The sequence below is a fragment of the Echinops telfairi genome, unplaced genomic scaffold (assembly GCF_000313985.2).
Source record: "Echinops telfairi isolate 266 unplaced genomic scaffold, ASM31398v2 ScPeMD7_60;HRSCAF=208, whole genome shotgun sequence".
NCBI lineage: Eukaryota > Metazoa > Chordata > Mammalia > Afrosoricida > Tenrecidae > Echinops > Echinops telfairi.
In genome coordinates this window covers 1840818-1859813 of record NW_022103958.1, presented here as the reverse complement: position 1 = coordinate 1859813, position 18996 = coordinate 1840818, and the positions used below count along the sequence as shown (strand labels likewise).

The 18996-nt window shown below is 39.2% G+C and overlaps 1 protein-coding gene across 1 annotated transcript; it reads right to left on the bottom strand.

Moving 5' to 3' along the window:
* Nucleotides 1–15627: 15627 nt before the first annotated feature.
* Nucleotides 15628–16557, bottom strand: LOC101657731 (olfactory receptor 4C11-like). Its single transcript, XM_004708383.1, has one exon. It carries the CDS (start codon nucleotides 16555–16557, stop codon nucleotides 15628–15630), a length of 930 nt encoding a protein of 309 aa, XP_004708440.1.
* Between the last annotated feature and the right edge of the window lie 2439 nt (nucleotides 16558–18996).

Genomic DNA, 18996 nt, shown 5'->3' with positions numbered 1-18996 from the left:
CCCTGATTGCCTAAATTTATGGCTGGAGGGGTGTAAACCCAGTGCAAATTTGGCATATTGGTGTGTCCTTTTAGTGCAGGGTACCACCGGTGATGGATGAAATTGTCCTAGTTGGCAAAATCACCCTAGAGGCCAGACTGATGTTTCCTGAGCAGCGTGGAGTGCTGTCTAGGGCTGTGAGAGCTGCCTTGTGTGGTGTGAAGTGCTCCCACAGAGGGCAGGCTGGAGTTTCCCCTGATATTTTGGTTGAGTTCTCCTAGGTGGAGGGTAGTGACCCACAAGCCAACAGTGATGTATGAAAGGAAAAAGAGGGAGAGAAGAGGAAAAAGAGAGAAAAAGAAGAACTAAACAAAACATCCTGTTGAGACTGACTGCAGTGGGAAAGAGAAGGGAGAGAGAATAGAGAGAGAAGAAAAGAGTCATAAGTTAGGAGCTAACTGAGTCTTGATTGCCTGACCATTGGGCTGGCGGAGTTCCAACCCTGCCTCAAGGTAGCAGGGTGGTGTGCCCACTTGGTGTAGGGTCCCACAGATGCTGGGCAGAATTACCCTTGAAGGCAAAATCATAGCAGAGGGCAGCCTGCAGTTCCCACAGCACTGTTGAGTGCTGAATTTCACTGTTATAGCTGCCCTGTGCTCTATGCAGCACTGCAGAAGGGGGTGGGGTGTTCCCTCAGTCCAGTATAGGTACTCAGGACAGGCAGGACCTTCCCAGTTGTGTGTGTAGAATCACTGGATGGGAGCTGGGCTTGTTGTCCAGCCTTGTGCCAGACCACTGATACCCTAATAGCTTGCACCCGCCCTCCCCTCAATCCATCCCTCACCCATCCCCCACCCAGGCCAGATGGAATTGAATTAAGTTATTCTGAAACTGAGGCTTGCTCCAAGGGGTATTTGTTATATTGATAGCCTCTGGGCTCTGTAACTAACCTCTGGCCTTCCTTAGCAATGGCTCCCTTATTATGCTAATGTATGTTAAAGAATGCATTCTACCAGTTGCCTTGGAGTTAAACAATGTGCCTGTGATTTACAGTTTTTACCGAAAAAGGATTTTCTTCTCTCTTTTTTATATTGGGCTTATGATGTGCCCTGATTTGGGGGCTGTCATGCTGACCCCCAGAGGGGGGATCTACCTTATCAGAGAGGTTGTTTTCATCTCAGCCAATTAGAACTGAATTAGCCCCCTGGACTATCGCTAGCCACTTATTTTCTGTCACACCAAAACCTGACTCAGGTAAATTTCCTTACTTCTTTTTCAATTGCTCCAAATCTATGGCTACCCACTGACCTGATCCCCAAGCTATAAGCTTAAGGCAGCTAACAGTGTGGGGAGCTCTGGTGTGGGTTTATGTGACTAGCTTTCAGAGGTTCTCCTCCTGTCTGAGATTACGTCCCCTTTCAGGCGTCAGCCTGGGGAAATCACCAGGCTCTCAACTGGAGCCCATGAGCCCAGCACCCCAAGCCTAGAGTTATTTAGTGCATTCTTGGTCCATTTTGTGAGTGGGAATTAAAAAAAAAATTGGAGTTCAGGACAGACCTTAGTACCCTGATTCTAATTTCAGGACTCTGCCTCCCAGTCTCCTTCACCTTACCTCCTAATTTTGTGGTCTGGCAATAGGAGCTCTGGGCAGGTGAATCTAACTTGATGCCATCTTCTCCTGTCTCCAACGTTTTAAAATTTTAAGACCATTACTGACAATTCCCACCATCACAATTTGACCATTCCATAAGGAGACCTGGTATGTTGGGCAGCTAACTGCAAAGTCAATGGCACAAACACACCAGTTCCTCTTTGGTGGAAAGAAATGGAACTGTTTGCTTTAGAAAGATATACAATCTCTAAAACCCAAGAAATATTCTGTTCTGTCCCTTTAAATCATTCTGAGTCACAATCAACTCTTTGACCATAAATTTTGATTTGTTTTTTTTGTTTTGTTTTGGTATCTTAGATAAGTTAGGTCACTAAGGCTATGGAAGAAGTTTTTCTAAACTCGTGGCTTACACAAGAATTATTTAATTCTTATTCATGTATCAGTAGGTCAGGACTATTCATCTGATCTAGGTTTATCCTATGCCCAGGGTTCAGATTTGGTCCAGGTATTCTCTATGTAGCTATCATTCTTCTCATGCATAAAAGATAAGTTGTATCTTCTTCTCTTTTGATCAGTGTATCCAAAATTGGTCACCACACAAAACCACAAAGAGAAAACAGTGAAATTTAGGAGACTTTGCCAAATGTGACATGTTTGAATATTGTGAATGCTATAGATGAGAAACAGGACAACATGTGGAAGGACATGAAAGATATCGCTACATATTGAAGTGGATACTGCATGGAAATTTCTTTATTTTATTTTATTTTTTGTTGTTTCAGGGAGCAGAATTATAATTAATGGTTACAAGTCCCAGGAACACATCTTTTCATTGGTTTTCTTTTTATAAAATCCCCTATCTGGTGACAGCACAGTTATAATGCTGCTATATAACATAAATGTGTAATGATAAATCTATGGAGAAAATTGTTATACTTTCTAAACAAACAATTAAAAATTATCACTGTCATCAGCCAAATCTAACTGATAGCAACTTTTTGGGACACAGTAGGACTGCCCTCATGGATTTCCAAACCTGCAAATCTTTTTTTTTTTAATTAAAATTTTTTGTGATAGTTTTGACGTATCTACATTTTCCAATATATCCATTCACATACAATCCTGTTGTTCAATCACATCTGGTGGGGTTATTCAATCATAGTTGTTATATTTACCCCCCCCCCCATCCCACTCCCTCCTCCCATACCCATAGGCAACCACCATTCCTGTCACTGTCTCTGAGGGGTCATCTATCTTGACCTTTACACACTGAGTCATCTTAAATATACACATGAACATACACAAATCTAACATGATCAAAGAGGTAAAATGCATTTTAAAACCTTACTAGAACGTTGAGGAAATGTTAAAGAACTAAAGGATAGTTATGTGGTTCATCAGTGCCATACAGCACACTAGGTCTGTCATCAGCTCTCTGTAGCCCTTTGAGAGGGCCTTTCTAATTATCTTGCAGGTGTATTTGGGTCTCCATTGCATCCATGCCTCTTCACATCGAGTTGGTTACATGTTTTTGAACTTTTAATACTTCTTCCCATCAATACCTCATGATCACAGGCATTGGTGTGCTTCTTCCATCTGGGCTTTGTTGCATCCCCGATAGATGGCTGCTTTTTAATGACAAGTCTTTAAGACCCAAGATACTATATTTTTTAATAGCCAGTCACCATCAGCTTTCTTCACATTTGCTTTTGCTCCCATTTTGTCTTCAGTGACCATGTCAGTAAATCTTTATGAACGCACAAAGCCTCACATTCTCTCTTCAAAGTGGTGAGTTTGAACGATTTACCTTGCAGTTAGAAACCCATTCAATACATGTACATGGATGAAAACACAGTTGTGTGAACAGAACAATGGGATATCACTTCAGGATAGGTGTGTATTATAATTTTATCCTCTCATCATTCTTATTTAATTTGTATGCTGAGCATATCATGAGAGACTGGTTATATGAAGAAGAGTGAGGCATCATGATTGGATTAGGGTTTATTAACCTGCAATATGCAGATGACAATTTTGCATGCTGAAAATGAGGAGGACTTGAAGCCCTTGCTAATGAAGATCAAGGGTTGCAACTTTCAGTATGGATTACAACTCAATATAAAAAATACTCAAACCCTTATACCTGGACCAATAGGTAATATGATACATGGAGACAAGGGTGAAACTGTCAAAGGTTTCATCTTGCTTATATCCATAACCAGGGTTCATGGAAATACCACTTAAGAGATCAAACTATCTTACGTGTTGAACTGGGTAAGTCTGCTGAACAAGACCTCTTTCAAGTATTGAAATGTAAGGTTATTCTGAGGGCTAATGTGCACCTAACCCAAGCAATGGTAGTTGTAATGGCTTCATATGCTTGTGAAAGTTGGACATACACTAAGGAAAACTGAAGAAAAATCGATGCATTTGAACTGTGATGCTGGTGAAGAATATTGAAATTACCACGAACTGCCAAACGGACAAACAAATCAGTTTCCAAAGAAGTACAGCCAGTATGCTCCTTGGATGCAAGGGTGGTGACACTTTGTCTCACGTAGTTTGGACAGCTTGTCAAGAGAGACTAGTCCCTGGAGAAAGACATCGTTCTTCCAGCATGGTAAAATGGAGGGGCAGTGAAAAAGAGGAAGCACTGGACAAGATAGAATGACACAGTGATTACAGCAACAGATTGAAACATAAGAACAATTGTGAATGAGCTGGCCTGGGTAGTGTTTATTTCTGTTGTGCATAGGTTTGTTAGGAGTCAGAACAGATGGACTTCAGGACACCTAAAAACAACAAAAGCAGCATGGCTTTTAAAATTCAGATCCAGTTTAGCTCTAAAGCTGTTGGGACATATATGCAAATGTAAGCTTTTCTGTTCATTAACTCACAAATGAACACACAGACCTCACAGTTCCAACAGCACCAAATATCCTCTCACCTTAGTGTCTGCAAGTCCACCGTCACTGAATGCATCCAACTCAGCACAGGATCTTAGTATTTATTCAAATTTTTAGGGATTGCTGTTACCTGTACTACGAACCAAAAATTCCTTGGAACAGTGCCTGCTAGCTGCTTGAGCAGCACACACCATTCTCATTTTAAAACAAAGGAAAGGGACATCTGTAGGGACCTACTGAGCATATGTCTAATCTGTAATAAGAACCATCAATGCATAAGGTCCCAGCCCCAGGGAATCTTCATTATAGCTTCTATTTCAGATGTTTTGCTGTTTAAAAAAAAAAAATCTTTCCTCTCTTTAAATCTGTGATTGCATCAATATCGTCAAGGATTTTTTAAACACTCACAATATATAGTCCATATATGAGAAATTTTTATGCTTGCACATAAATACTACAACCATAAATAGTCATAAAGGGTATGCATAATGCATATAATAACTGGATAATCATAATTTTGGAAAAGGAGATGAAACAATAACAGAGAGATAATCAGTGGTATGTTTACCTGCAATCAAAACAAAAAACGTCCAACATGCAGCCCAAGCTGAAGAAAGAAGTAATGAACCAAGACAAGTTATCTGCTCACCTGAGCACGCTATTTGTTTGTTTGGTCGGAACGATTCCCTCGAATTCACCAGAAGGAATCTGATTAGTTAAGTCAAGCAAGCAGCGGGAAAGGACTCACTGCCTTCTGTAAAGTTGCTGTGTCACATGGAAAAATGGGTGAATTCATAAAATAGTGATTTTTCCCTGTAGGATGCATCACTTCCATCTATTGATTAACTAAATTGAGGACAATGAATAAATGGTAACTGAATAAGAACAAAGCCATCTTCAAAGCCAAAGATGGTCTATTTTTATTCAACTCCTTCAGATTTTTTTAAGTCATTTTATATTAACTAGGATTCTTGGCTAGAAAATTTAGGTAAAAATTAGAATTAGTTAGCAGCAGTATATTGAAGGGATTATAAAAGGTAGAAACAACTCTAATATTATTAGTGTTTGGGCAAAGAAAATGAGTCTAGCAGAGAGTAAGTCTCGGTTCTTTTTTTTTCTCCCACAGAGCAGAGGCTGAAAAGACATATTTTGATTTTTAAACTTGTGTTTTATCATTTTTTACATTCTTCATGCTATTCCCCTCCCATTCCTTGCATTCTAGGCTTAGTTTTCAAAGAGTATAGATTTTAGTGGGATTTTTATCAGCCTGCTTTATCTTAGATTCTTACTAATTTTCTTGTATTATTATTTTGGTTGTTGTTCATACAGCATTACAGTTCTAAACACTACATAGATTTTTACTATTTTTACTATTTAAGGAAAATAGGCACAGCTATAGAAGAGAATATAGCAATGCTGAATATTATTGTGATTGCATTTTTAGTTTCATAAGACTTCTTTGGACTAGACAGAATCATAAATGAACTGATAATGAAATATTGGAATAAATTTAATGATGATAACTAATGTGCACTTCTGTAGAATTAAGTAAAACTTACACCTTAATCCTATAATCATGTGAATATGTTCCCCCACATATGAAAGATTGTAAATCAACCACTTCATATCTTTATCCCCCCAATTTTGGGTATCCAATTTATATACTGCCCACTTACATCAACCCAGCACTTGAGGAGCCAATCATTTTGTGACATGAAGGATCTTCATTCCAGTTGGGACCTTGTGAAGTCTATAAGCAAATTCAAATTTGGACAGGCCATCCATAAAGTCAGAAACAATATGTACCAGTTCACAGACTGAAAAATCTCCAGGTGGTTGGGTTCTGGTCAACTCAATGTGGACTAACTCACTCAGCCTACACAGGGGACCTATTGATCACCTTGCCTTTAGACCATGGGCTCTCACCAATATTCAGCAAGCCTATCCCCCTCGTGCAAGATCATGAACTTTAGAACAGTCAACCTGCTCTCATCTTCTTTTTTTCTTGTAAACCAAGTCCACAGGAGTCAGTGGCCAAACTCAACCTGTCTTTTTATTGCTGCATTTCTCCCACTTCCACTCAACAAGTAGATCCAGGTGGTCACTTAGCAAACATTTGAGCCTGTTCTCAGGCTCCCTTTAACATTCAGTCCTAGAGGGGAGTTAACCTCCTTGCGCTGAAGGAACCAGCTCGCAAGTGCATGTCAGCCTAGGAGCCCAACTGCCCCTACCAACCCTGGTGGTGTAGTGGTTATGTGCTGGACTGCTAACCTGAGGTCAGTGGTTTGAAACCATGGGTCTCCCCAAGGGAGAAGGATGAGTCTACTGTCATAAGAAAGTTCCAGTCTTGGAAACCCACAGGGACAGTTCTGCCATTGTAGTATCTCCCTGGGACAGAATTGACTCGCTGGCATTGAATTTGGTTTTGGTTTGGTTTGGTAGGCCTTTCGAGTTTCCTCTCCAGGATTTAGGGTTTGGCTTGAGGAAGACTAAGCCCTCCTCACACCGAAATATTTTCCACAGACAAGAGAGTGCCTGAGACCCGGCTGCAATGAGGAAGCGGGCCGCCGCCCTCAGAACCACCAGACTGCCGAGATGGGTTCAGGAGTCGGGCTTCCTATCCTGGCGGGTCTGCACCTGAGGCATATGCTAAGAACATGCTTGCCTCGCTTGGAGTGGATCCAAGATAGAATTCTTAGTCCCACGGTGACCCCATCCCTCTCTGTAGCTAGAGGACCCGGGTCTCTGTTGTCTTAGATGCCCTAGACCTGCCCGTCTTCTCTTAATTGGCTCCAAAGGATGGAACGACCCAAGATGGTAGAGGAATCTTGAGAAAGGGTCACCGTGCAGGCCAGACTGTCGGGTTGCACAGACTGGGGTGTAACAGGGAGGAGAGAGACCCGTGGGTCACAGATCTGAGGACCGGGTCCCAAGGGAACTTTCACGGTTACAAATAGGGTCTTTAGTGTTGAGCTGTCATTTCTAAAGTCAGTCCAAGTGCTACTGCTACCTTCCGGAAACACGGCTGCTTGCAGGAGCCTCAAGGCCAGACTCTCAGAACTGCCTTTTAAGGGCAGTTTAAGGTTTAAGGGTTCTCTGCCTCATACCTGAGCTCACCTGATTCACTTCCTCACCAACCTCCCCAGGCATCTTCCTCTGACTCTGGGCCCATGATTCCAAAGAGCTGCAGGTGTGGTAGTGTATTCGTTGGGCTGCTCAAGAAAGGTCAGCAGTTTGAAACCACCAGCTGCTCCATGGGACAAAGAGGCAGCTTTCTACTCCCATCAAGAGTGAAAGTCTTGGAACTCCACAGGGGCAGGCTGTGGGCACTTCCACCTGCAATGGGTCCAGAATCGGGTACTGGCTAGCTCTGAGGAGATCAGTGCTGTCCGCTACCTGAGGAGGACTTTGTGGGTTGGTGTCGGACATATGGGTTAATGGGTTAATGTTGGACTTGTGGGCTTTGGCAGCACAGGGTTTGGATGTTTTCTTGATGTGCACTTAACCTTTATCTAAAACTCTCTCTTATACATGAGTTTCTGTGGGTTTGTTTTTCTAAAGTATCCAGACTAACACACATAGTATATTGTTATTTTCTATCACAAGCATCACTATTATGTATTAATGATCCAAAGAGACTTTGATATGTAATTACAGCCACCACAATCAACTTACAAGGCCCTGTCTGATAGCAAGGTTATTCACATCCCTTGACTATATATCTCAGAGGGGATTCACCTCGGAAATAATCCATGTGGAGCTTCCATGGTCATCATGATCAAGTATTCCCAATTTCAGTTCTGAAATCATTCTCGCCTCTGTATTTGAGTTTTATTATTTACAATCATGGGATCACTCAGGCTAGTGGATTTCTTCCAAGTGGACCTAGTTGGCACCTCACTTAGATGGCTGCTTGTTTTAAGAGCAGTCCTTAAATCCCCTTGTGGCATAGTGGTTATGTGTTGGACTGACAAGTGAAATGTCAACAGTTGGAAACCACCAGTTGCTCTGTGGGAGAACTAGTTTCATAATGAATTATGGTTTTGGAAACTCACAGGGGCAGTTGTACCCAGTCTGTAGGGTTGTGATGAGTTGGCATTGACTGAATAACAGTGGATTTTAAGACTCCATAAACTACTTTTTCTGATATTCAGTCATTATCTAGTTTCCTCATCACACTATTATAGTACCTATATTTTCAGTGATCTCTCCATTCCTTCAGTGATCTTTCGTGAGGGCAAGCATTACAGAGGGTCATGTCATAAGAATTAAATGTTCTTCGATGGGGCTAGAATTAAGTGAATTTCTAAACTTGAAGTTCATCTTTAACTATAGGGTGCAAGCTGCTCAAAATACCTTGAAGTGACTCCCAGAAAGGACCCAACTCTCCAATCTGCCATTTTATCAAGTTCATTTAATAGACATTTACAGTGTGCTTACCACTATTTATGTAATCCATGCATGCTGTAAACCCTTGAAGAAAAGTTTGACTCTCTCTGTAGGGTCATTGTGAAGTGAAATCAACTGGATGCCACTGGGTATGATAAGTCTAGGGGTCCTAGTGGTGAAAACTGTCAAGCAGTTCATGTGCTAAGTGTGTTACTCCGGGTAGACTAGAGAAACAAATCCGGGGAGACTTTTTTGGTAGTTACAAATTCTGGTGTCAGTTTAGGACTTGAGCGGATTAATAGTGAAAGGGTGGAGTCTAATCTGTCAATTGGGTCATAGCCAATGAAGCCTCTGTGTGGGCATGGCCTTCTCTCAAGGATTCTGAGAATTCCTGTATTTCTTTCTTGGAAGCAGGAGACAGTCTTTCTTTCCACTCACTCCCTGAGAGACACTCTACTGACAAGACACATAGCACTATGCTGGTACAACCCCTGCCCTAGGATCTGGAGAAGCCATGTGGAGACCCCTGCCAGTGCAGAGATGCTTACAATGCCACTGGATCCACAAGACTTTCCACCCACTGGACTGTGATCTTCTTGCATTTGGCATCATTGCATGTGTTTCATGAGTCTGAAGAGGACTTTATAGATTGAAATCGGACATATGGGCCATTATGTGACATATGGACTTGATCTGGACTGGGCTGGGATGTTATCTCATTATTCAATTGCTCTTGTATGTAAACCTCTTTCTTATACACATATTAGTGTGTCTATGAATGTGTTTCTCTAGTCCACCAGGACTAACACAACTCATATGTGTGTTGTCAGACACACACTCTCTCTCGCTTGGCTATGATAAAGATCATAGCCAAGAAACCCTATACAGCAGTTCTACTTCGTGTCGTGGGATTGCTATGATTCAAAGACAATTCAGTAGCATCTGCTAACCACAAAACTAAGATGATCCTGTAATAGAATCTTCTGCTCAAATAAAAGCATGTGACCATAAAATAAAATTTAAAAATTAAAAGAGTTAGACATTTAGGGCTTTTGTTTCATAGAGGCTGGAAAAAATAAGTGTGGGGAAATGGGATGTGAAAGTGGTATAAGAGGATAGTGCATCATACAATGGTTTCTGATAAGGAAAGCCTCATTTTAGAAGATGAAAGACAGATGAAGCCCTTCATGAAGGTCTGTATCCAGGATCCTGTGGAGTCTGGTTCATAGTTCAGGGTCCTCAGGGAAGGCAAAATGCATGGCCAAAGTTAAACATTTTGTCTTCATTGATCAGTGGAAGAACGTGTTCAGCTACTCTTTGTGAAGTAGACAATGAGACTAAAAAGGATCTGGATCTAGCTTTGCTATAAGTAAACAGGGGCATCCATGAGTCTTTATGTGGTATCATGGAGAAGGACATTGATTTGGCAGTTCTCCAGAGCACAGAAGTGCTTTCAGGGGAGGAGGAGTTAACGATGGCTGTTTTCTAGGATCACAGCCATCAATACCGTTCAATAATTTCCATGGAATTTCCACTGTCTGTATGGCCTCCTCATGCATTACATGTCATCTTGGGACATGAGTTGACAGGACATTTCTGAATGTCCCTGAGAACTAAAAGAAGGGTGAACACAGGGGTTAGTGGGGTTTCACTAAATTTGATTTGAAAATATTACTAAGAAAAGAATATTGTTGGGATTGGTAAGGTTTCTTTGACAAAATAATTTAAAAGAGTATTAAAATGGAATGGAATCTGACAGTGGTAGAGATGTGTTGCAAAGGTTATGCCGTAACCCATGGCACACACAGAAAACATGCTACTTCTAATCTGCTATTCCAGAAATGTGGCGCCAAGCTTCTGTTGACAGTTCTAACTTGGGAATCTGCACAGCCCTTCTCACATCAATTTTCGATTGTTTTTTAATCGATTCTTCTTACTCTTCATTACCCACAGAAAAGTTCCTTGAATGTCAATGATTATTTCATGGACACAATCACTATTTAAGTAAAATAACATCATACCATAGGATTCCCAAGAGTCTAATTCAATTTGATGGTAACAATAATGAGCAAAATCTCTAACACATGTTCCAGGTAGGAATTAAGAATAACATGAACACCATACCATTCTCCTAGGGGATGAGTAATCACTTATATTTATTGAATTTTTTCATAAACATACATAAAATAGAATGTGTTATACTTATGCAATTGATTCCTCTGATTGCATATGAGGGTGAAACAGGAAAACAATAACAATAAGTTATTGTTCGGATATAATAAACATTAATGCGCGGGATTTTTATGAGTGAATGACTTCATGATTAAATGTCTTCCTACAGTCTTGTTTTCTTTATATTGAGGCATATTCCATTATGAAGGCTGTAGCATTTGATTCACATTAGTCAGTGGATAAAATCCTCTTTACTTTCAGCAAGCACGATTCTGTCACCTGCAGACTGCAGCTTGTTAATGAATCTTCTTCCAAATGTGATGCTACATCCTACACATAGAGTCTAGCTTCTCAGGTTAGTTATTTGATCGGCTTGCAAGTTGAAGAGGTATGGGGAAATGATAGAACCCTGATACACCAAATTCAAAATTAAACTCACTGTCATTGAGTCAATGCTAACTCATAGTGACCCTATAGGACAGGGTAGAACTACCTGTTTTTTCCAAGACTATAACTCTTTACTGGAGTAGAAAGCCCCATTATTCTCCCTAGGGGCAGCTGGTGCATTTGAACTGCTGCCCTTGCAGTTATCAGCTCAATGAGTAACCACTACGCTACCAAGGCTCTCTGACACATAACTTTCCTTATTTCAAACCACTTTGTCTCTTTGTTCTGGTGGAAGAACTGCCTCTTGATTTACATACAGATTCTATGTGAACACAATTAAATGTTCTGGAATTTTGATTTTTTTATCCAATTATCCTACGTTATCCTATGCAAAAACCTTAGGTGTTTTCGCATATGTGTTTGTGCATATTGGCACTGAAACCAAATCCACTGCTAATGAGTGGATTCAGACTCATAGAGACCGCATAAATTAGAGCACAGATTACTAGGGTTTCTGAAGTTGTAAATCTTTGTTGTCGTTGTTAAGTGCCACTGAGTAGATTCTGACTCACAGTGACCCTATGCACAACAGAATGAAACACAGCCGGTTTCTGCGCCCTCCTCATGATGATGATTACTATTTTATGACATATAATTATTGTTATATTGAGCCCATCCTTGTAGCGACAGTGTCAATTCATCTTATGGAGTGCCTTCCTCTTTTTTACTGCCCCTCTATTTTACCAACTATGATGTCCATCTCCAGGGACTGGTCTCTCCTGTAAATCTATCGGGGAGCCTAAAGTAGCATCCTTTGCACAAGAAGTGACTAGTGAGTTTGAAATGCTGACTTTGAGGCCCAACATCAAATCTACCATAAACAAATAACAAACAACAAAATATACTCAGTTGAAATTGAAAGTAGCAGTCTTTTCAGAAACACCATGTTCTTGCTGATTACATATCTGTATTTGGGCCATTGTTTTTGCTGTTGGGTGCTGTCAAATCAATATTGACTCTGTATGTAATAGAAACCCTATAAACAATAGAATGATACACTGCCTAGTCTTTAACTATCCTCACAATCGTTACATTTAAGCCCATTGTTGCAGCCTTTGTGTTGCAACCACTGTTAGAGTTTAAAAATATTCCTATCATTGAGTCTATTTAGATTCCAAATGACCCTACTGGACACAATATAACTGCCCTGTGGCTTTCTAAGACTGTACATGTCAGTGGATAGAGCACCTCATCTTTGTCCGCAGACTCTGGTGGTTTGGAACTGTAAACCACGATGCTAGCAGGACGCCTAGGGAGGTTTTACCTTATTGTCAGTTAGGGAATGGTGGTAGATATGATTTATGTTGTTGTTTTAGTGGTTTCTTATCTACTTTTATTTACCATCATAGGATGAATTGCTCTGTAGGGTGACATAAAGCTCTCTTTGGCTGTTAGTCTCATGTATGGCTATGGTTTTATGTCACTCTACTGTATCTTTGGTACTCTGGTGTGGTAGTGAAAGTAAGGGTAAGAAAATGTCTGTGTTTTGTACTGGGATCTCCTTCATGATGAATCTCCTCATGGAGTTGAAAATATGATCTCAAGTGGCACATTCAGAAAACAAGAAAGTGAGGTAATAACTACTGTGTATTTGGATTTTAAAAAATATTAAACACGTGTATGTGGGATGATTATGGCCTTGAAGTACTTAGAGGTACTGAAGAGGGTTTAAGGAAAAGATCAGTCACATCAGGGAACATAAACAACAGAATATTTTCCCCCAAGTATTGTTGACCTTTTAAACAAAGAGGACACACATTTTATTAACAGAAAGTTTGTTGTAATTATATATTAAGTAAACAAACAAAATACGTTCAATGAAACTAATTGCAAGGTTTTCTCCCTGGTTTTCTGTTTCCAGGCCTTAGTATAATGTTTTATCTACAAACTGTTAGTAAATATGTGAAAGAATTGATCAACTGTTTGCTCAGCCCTGGTGCTGTCATGGATAATGCCTAGCCTCAAGGTCAGCAGCTATAATTCTCAAGAAAAGATGAGGCTTCTCCTTCCTTGAAGACTTATGATCAAACATGTGGAGAGAAAGAAAAAGAGAGGAAGAGAGAGAGGGCACTAACTTTCAGTATGTGCCAATAAAAATATTGCTACACTTTGTGTTCTTATATCTATTTTTTCCCATTTGAAAAATTTTGGTTTTTGTCTTTTCTAGTTTACAGTGAACCCCTGTCCTTTTGCAAAGGGTCCAGGAAAGGAAGGTCACTTTTCTTTTCTCTTTTGTCTCTCATCCTCCAACAACCTATTCCAACAAAGTTAGCCCATAACAAGAAGTGATCTGCATTGGCAAGACTTAGTCATATGTACTTAAGACATGTTGTCAGGAAGACGAGTCCCAGGACAAGGACATCAAGCTTGGTAAAGTAGTGGGGCATCTCAAAAGAAGAAGGCCTTTGACAAGATAGAATGACGTGGCGGCTACTTCAATGGTCTCAAACATAAGAACAGTTGAGGATGGCACAAGACAGGGCATTATTTCATTTATAGGTATATAGGGTCCATATGACTCAATAGCACCTACCAACAACAACAGACATGAACTTACAAGTCACCGATTTTATTGTGCTACCTATTTCTACACACTTACATAACTCTGGACAGGGATCCGTATTTTGATTGTAAATGCCTATGTTGCTCTTTGTCCATCTTAAGTTTCCTGATAGTTGACATAAAACTAATGCAGATTAACAATTTTTCCTACTGTTCTTCAGTTAATAGCGCCTAAACTAGGCAAATGCCAAGACAGAAAGGAACACTTGAGTCTGAAATATCTCAGAAGCAGCAGGACCATTAAGATAGACAGAAAATTAGTATCATCTGGTAACGATCTATACAAAAAGACATCAGGGAATATGGTTTTTATGAGATTCACACACATATTAGTTTATTTGACTTTATTGTTGTTGAAAATATGAATAACATAACACACTAATTCAAGAAGTTTTACATGTATGATTCAATTACAATTGAGAATATTTACATGTGCTATTCAGTCACAGTTTGTGCAAGTGTTCCCAGCTTCCTTTACCTAATTGTTCTTCTACCGTTAGCATAGACATACTACCTTCTAAAGTTCCTACTTCATCTTTGGAGTTGCTTTCTGTCAATTTGACCCCATATGGACAGTTCAAAGACCCATTCATTTTTACATTTTCACATACATTTATATTCTGCTATGCCTAATGACATTTCCTTCACACATAGAAATGAAACAGATAATCTTTAAGATTAAATACACATGTTCTAATTTTCAAGAATTTCTGAAAAAGATTTGTTATTCAGAATACCATATGACAGTGAAGACAATAAGACTGCATATCATATATTTTCGATTAGTCACTGGAGAAGCACATCACGGTTGATAAATAAGAAGGTCAGCAAAAAATGTATTTACCCAGTCAATACCTGTAGGAATAGCCTCAAACAGTTATCCTTAAGGTGACAAATTTGCATTTTATCTATTTTCTACTATCTCTCTTATTATCGCAATATCCACTGGAAACAATGATAAATAATATCAGAATTAGTTTAGAATATCAGAATGAAAACAACAACCACAAAAAAGCACAGCCTCTGATTCAGAAACATGGACCTCTTCAAACATACATTAGTACTACATAGGATGGATGATCTGATGGAGTGAATTCAATTGACCTGGAAAAATCAAACGGATTGTCTATTGGATTGTGATAAGAGTTGTATGATCCCCTGATAAAATGATTAGGGGAAAAAAAGTAGAACTTAAGACCAAAGAGAGTTGATTGCAATGCATTTGCAGATTCTTGCAAGTTTGCATAGCTGTAATTGTATAGGAGTGAAGATGTATGTATGTATGTATGTATGTATGTAGTATGGCCAGCGGGGCAGAATTGAACTTACAGTAAAAGATTGAAGCAAACTTATCCATACATATCTAAATTATTCTGACACTGTTTCTAGTTGAAATACAAAAAATTATGATAGACATTCATCTTATGTGGTACGTAGAAAAAATATGCTCACTCACTCCCTTATACATGATTGGCAGCTATACAATAATAAGCATCATTGTCTTGGACGTCTCTACAGATTCAGTTCTATTATTGAATATGTCATCTTACTCTCATTTTATCATTTGTTTTGTGAGGTAATTTTGATTCTCCACAGCTTTCTCATGGCATTCTTTACTTCCGCATTCCTTAATGTGTAGATGAGAGGGTTGAGAAAAGGTGTACCGATGGTATAAAAGAGTGTTACCATTTTGTCCATAGAGAAAGTGGTTGCTGGACGTGTATAGACGAATATACATGGGCCAAATGATATGACGACTACAATGATGTGAGAGGTGCAGGTGGAAAGAGCTTTCTTCCTCCCTTCTGCACTGTGGTTTCTCAGTGAATGCAAGATAACAAAGTATGAGATTATCAAAAGCAAGAAACTAGTTGAACAAAGAGCCCCACTATTGAACACCAATAGGAGGTTGATCTCATAAGTGTCCATACAGGCAAGTTTCAACAAGGGTTGCAAATCACAGCAGTAATGATCGATCAAATTTGGTCCACAAAAAGGCAGTTTCAAGGCCAGGGCAATCTGAGCTATAGAATGTATAAAAGAACCGATCCAGGCAAAAATAATCAAGATGATGCAGACCTGTCTTCTCATGATGGTCGGGTAACGCAGAGGCTTACAGATGGCCACGTAGCGATCAGCAGCCATGAAGATGAGGACAAAGATCTCCATGCAGCCAAATAAATGCAGTGCAAAGACCTGAGTCATGCACTCATTGTAGGATATGACTTTCTTTGCAGAGAGAGCATCTGCAATTAGTCTTGGGGCGGTGGATGTTGAAAAGCAAGCCTCAACTAAGGACAAATAAAATAGGAAGAAGTACATTGGACTCCCAAGAGTTCGACTGAACTTGATGGTCATAATAATGAGCAAATTTCCCACCATAGTTCCCGTGTAGTAAATTAAGAAAATGATGAACACCATTTTCTGCTTCACAGGATCCTGTGTCAGTCCTAACAGTATGAATTCAGTGATGCTTTTATTTTGATGCATTGTTTCAGGCGATGTAGTGAAAGTAGAGGCGAGGAATAGTTCATCTGAAAAGAAGACATAGAGAGTCTTATGCAATGAATACTGTGCTTGTCGTTCAAATTCCTATGCCTCATTATGGAACTGCCACTTACTTTGGGGTAATTACTTACATCTTTGTTTCTTGTTTGTGAATAAAGCGAACTTCTGATACTTCTATATTTAAGTTGCTACAAAAGAGTTTGTAATAGGAAAATCATGAAAAAGTAAAGGACTCTCTCAACAATCAATATTAATATTAAGTATTTGACATGAGTGGATCATTTCCTGAGTTTGATGTGTATTTTCAGTTTCCCACGAGCATCTTGCAGAGTTCGTGTGCTGAAAAAAAATAGAGAAAATTTGAATGTGACTTACTTCAAGTGTCTTTCATAGTTTGCGCCTGGTCGTTCAGTTATAAGATTTTATCCTACCATGTAGTCAAAAGTTAATCTTCAGCTTATTCAGGTTTTTCCTGTTTGTTTTTTTTAACATATTTTCTTAGGAAAGAGGAAAACACTAAGGCTGTAGTTAAAGGAAAAGGAGAGGAGTATTAGCTATATATCAGGATATCTTTTTGTATTTCAAGTTCACAGCTTCTACAATAAGGATCTCAAAAAGCTCTAAATTATAGCAAAAGACTCTCAGTGTAATTCTTGTTGCATATGTTCTTTATTTCTTATATCCTAACTTTAATTAAGAGAAGTAGAAATAAAAAGGAAACTTGTACTATTCATTTTATCAAACTACATGCCTGACCCAGGTGAAGATTTTTAAAATGCCTCATATGCCTGGACAACGAATACACTGGAAAATGAAGCAGTAGACTGAAGAAGACTTGAGGCATTTTAACTAGGGTGTTGTTGAAGAATATTGGGTAGATTATGGACTGCCAGAAGAACAAGTAAAATTAACAATCATTAACATATAGTGCTTGCACAGCATGGAATATTGCCAATTAAATGCCGTTGTGGGTAGAAGTTTAGGTAAGTACAATCTCTGAGGGTGCTATAGACAATATATTATATTTCTGTCAGTCACTGATTCAATTTCCTTTAAATTTACTTCTAAATACAAAGGGTATCATGGCCTTTTCTGTGATAGTCGAAGATGAGAAAAACATAAATGTTCATTAGAAGGCTAATAAATGAAGTAAACCTAGTACTTTTTTCGAATTGATTTATTTTTAAAAAGCAGATATAGAGGCAAGTATCTTTAAAATATATTGTAAAACAAACTGTCAGAAGGCATATGCATAAACTTAGAATCAAAATATCCACAGTGAAATGAAGAAAATGTCTATCACCCATGTAAGCTTTTATGTAAATTGTGTACAAGAGTGCCAAGAAACAGTAGCTGTTGGTTCTAGAGAAAGAAACTGCATTCTAATCATCAGTGATGGAAAAAGAGTTAATTTTAGAGATACATCTGTTGGTGATATTTGAAAATATGTCTTAAGTATGGTTGACATTAAAGAAGAAAGATTTTGAAAAGTCCACGACAGGAGATAGAGAGAGTGATTAATTTATTTACAATTGCAAATCACTCAGCACTCAGCACTAACTCTTCGGAGGTGGGCAGAGATTAAAATTTGTTTGCAGTTTCTGTGAGCTAAGAGATAAAAATGAGACTGTGCCTTTCCATATGTTATGTATATGTGCTACTGTATGATATATATGTATCATTTATGTATATATATATAAAACCAAATATTTGTATGTATCTCTCTCTACATAGGCATATCCTATATATGTTGTTATTATATAACCTCACATGTATTCTAATTCATAGCTCTCTTAAGAGTAAAAGTAGACTGGAACTGTCCCATGGGGATTGCTAGGCTGTCATCTTTATGGGGGAAAGTCACCCAGTCCTTTCTACTTCACAGACGTTTGGTGGGTTCCAAACTCTAACTTTTCAATGAACAGCCAAGTCCTTAATGCTTGTCCCACACGTGCTTCTTACACACACACACACACACACACACACACACACACACACACACACACACACACACACACACGGACACAGAAGGGGGCTTCCTGTAGTTTATGGAAAAGTCACGTAATATTTAATAATATTTTTCTGCAAACCTTTTCAAGTGCCTCATACATGTATACATAAATAAGTCCCTGGTGGCACTCCCTAGTAAACAGACTGCTAACTGCTGGCTGGGAGTTCTTACCCACCAGCCTCTCTGCTGGAGAAAGATGAGGCTATTCAATGTAGTAAAGATTTATAGCTTCAGAAATCCTGTATAGCGTTATGATTGAAAAGAGGAGTTAACTGCAGTGAGATGAGCTATATATGAGTTATTCTTAGGTGCTTTTGAGCAAGTTCAGACTCTCAGTTACCTTAAGTACATGACAAAGCACTGGCCCCATCCTGCACCATCCTCACAGTATGTTTGAGCACACTGTTGCA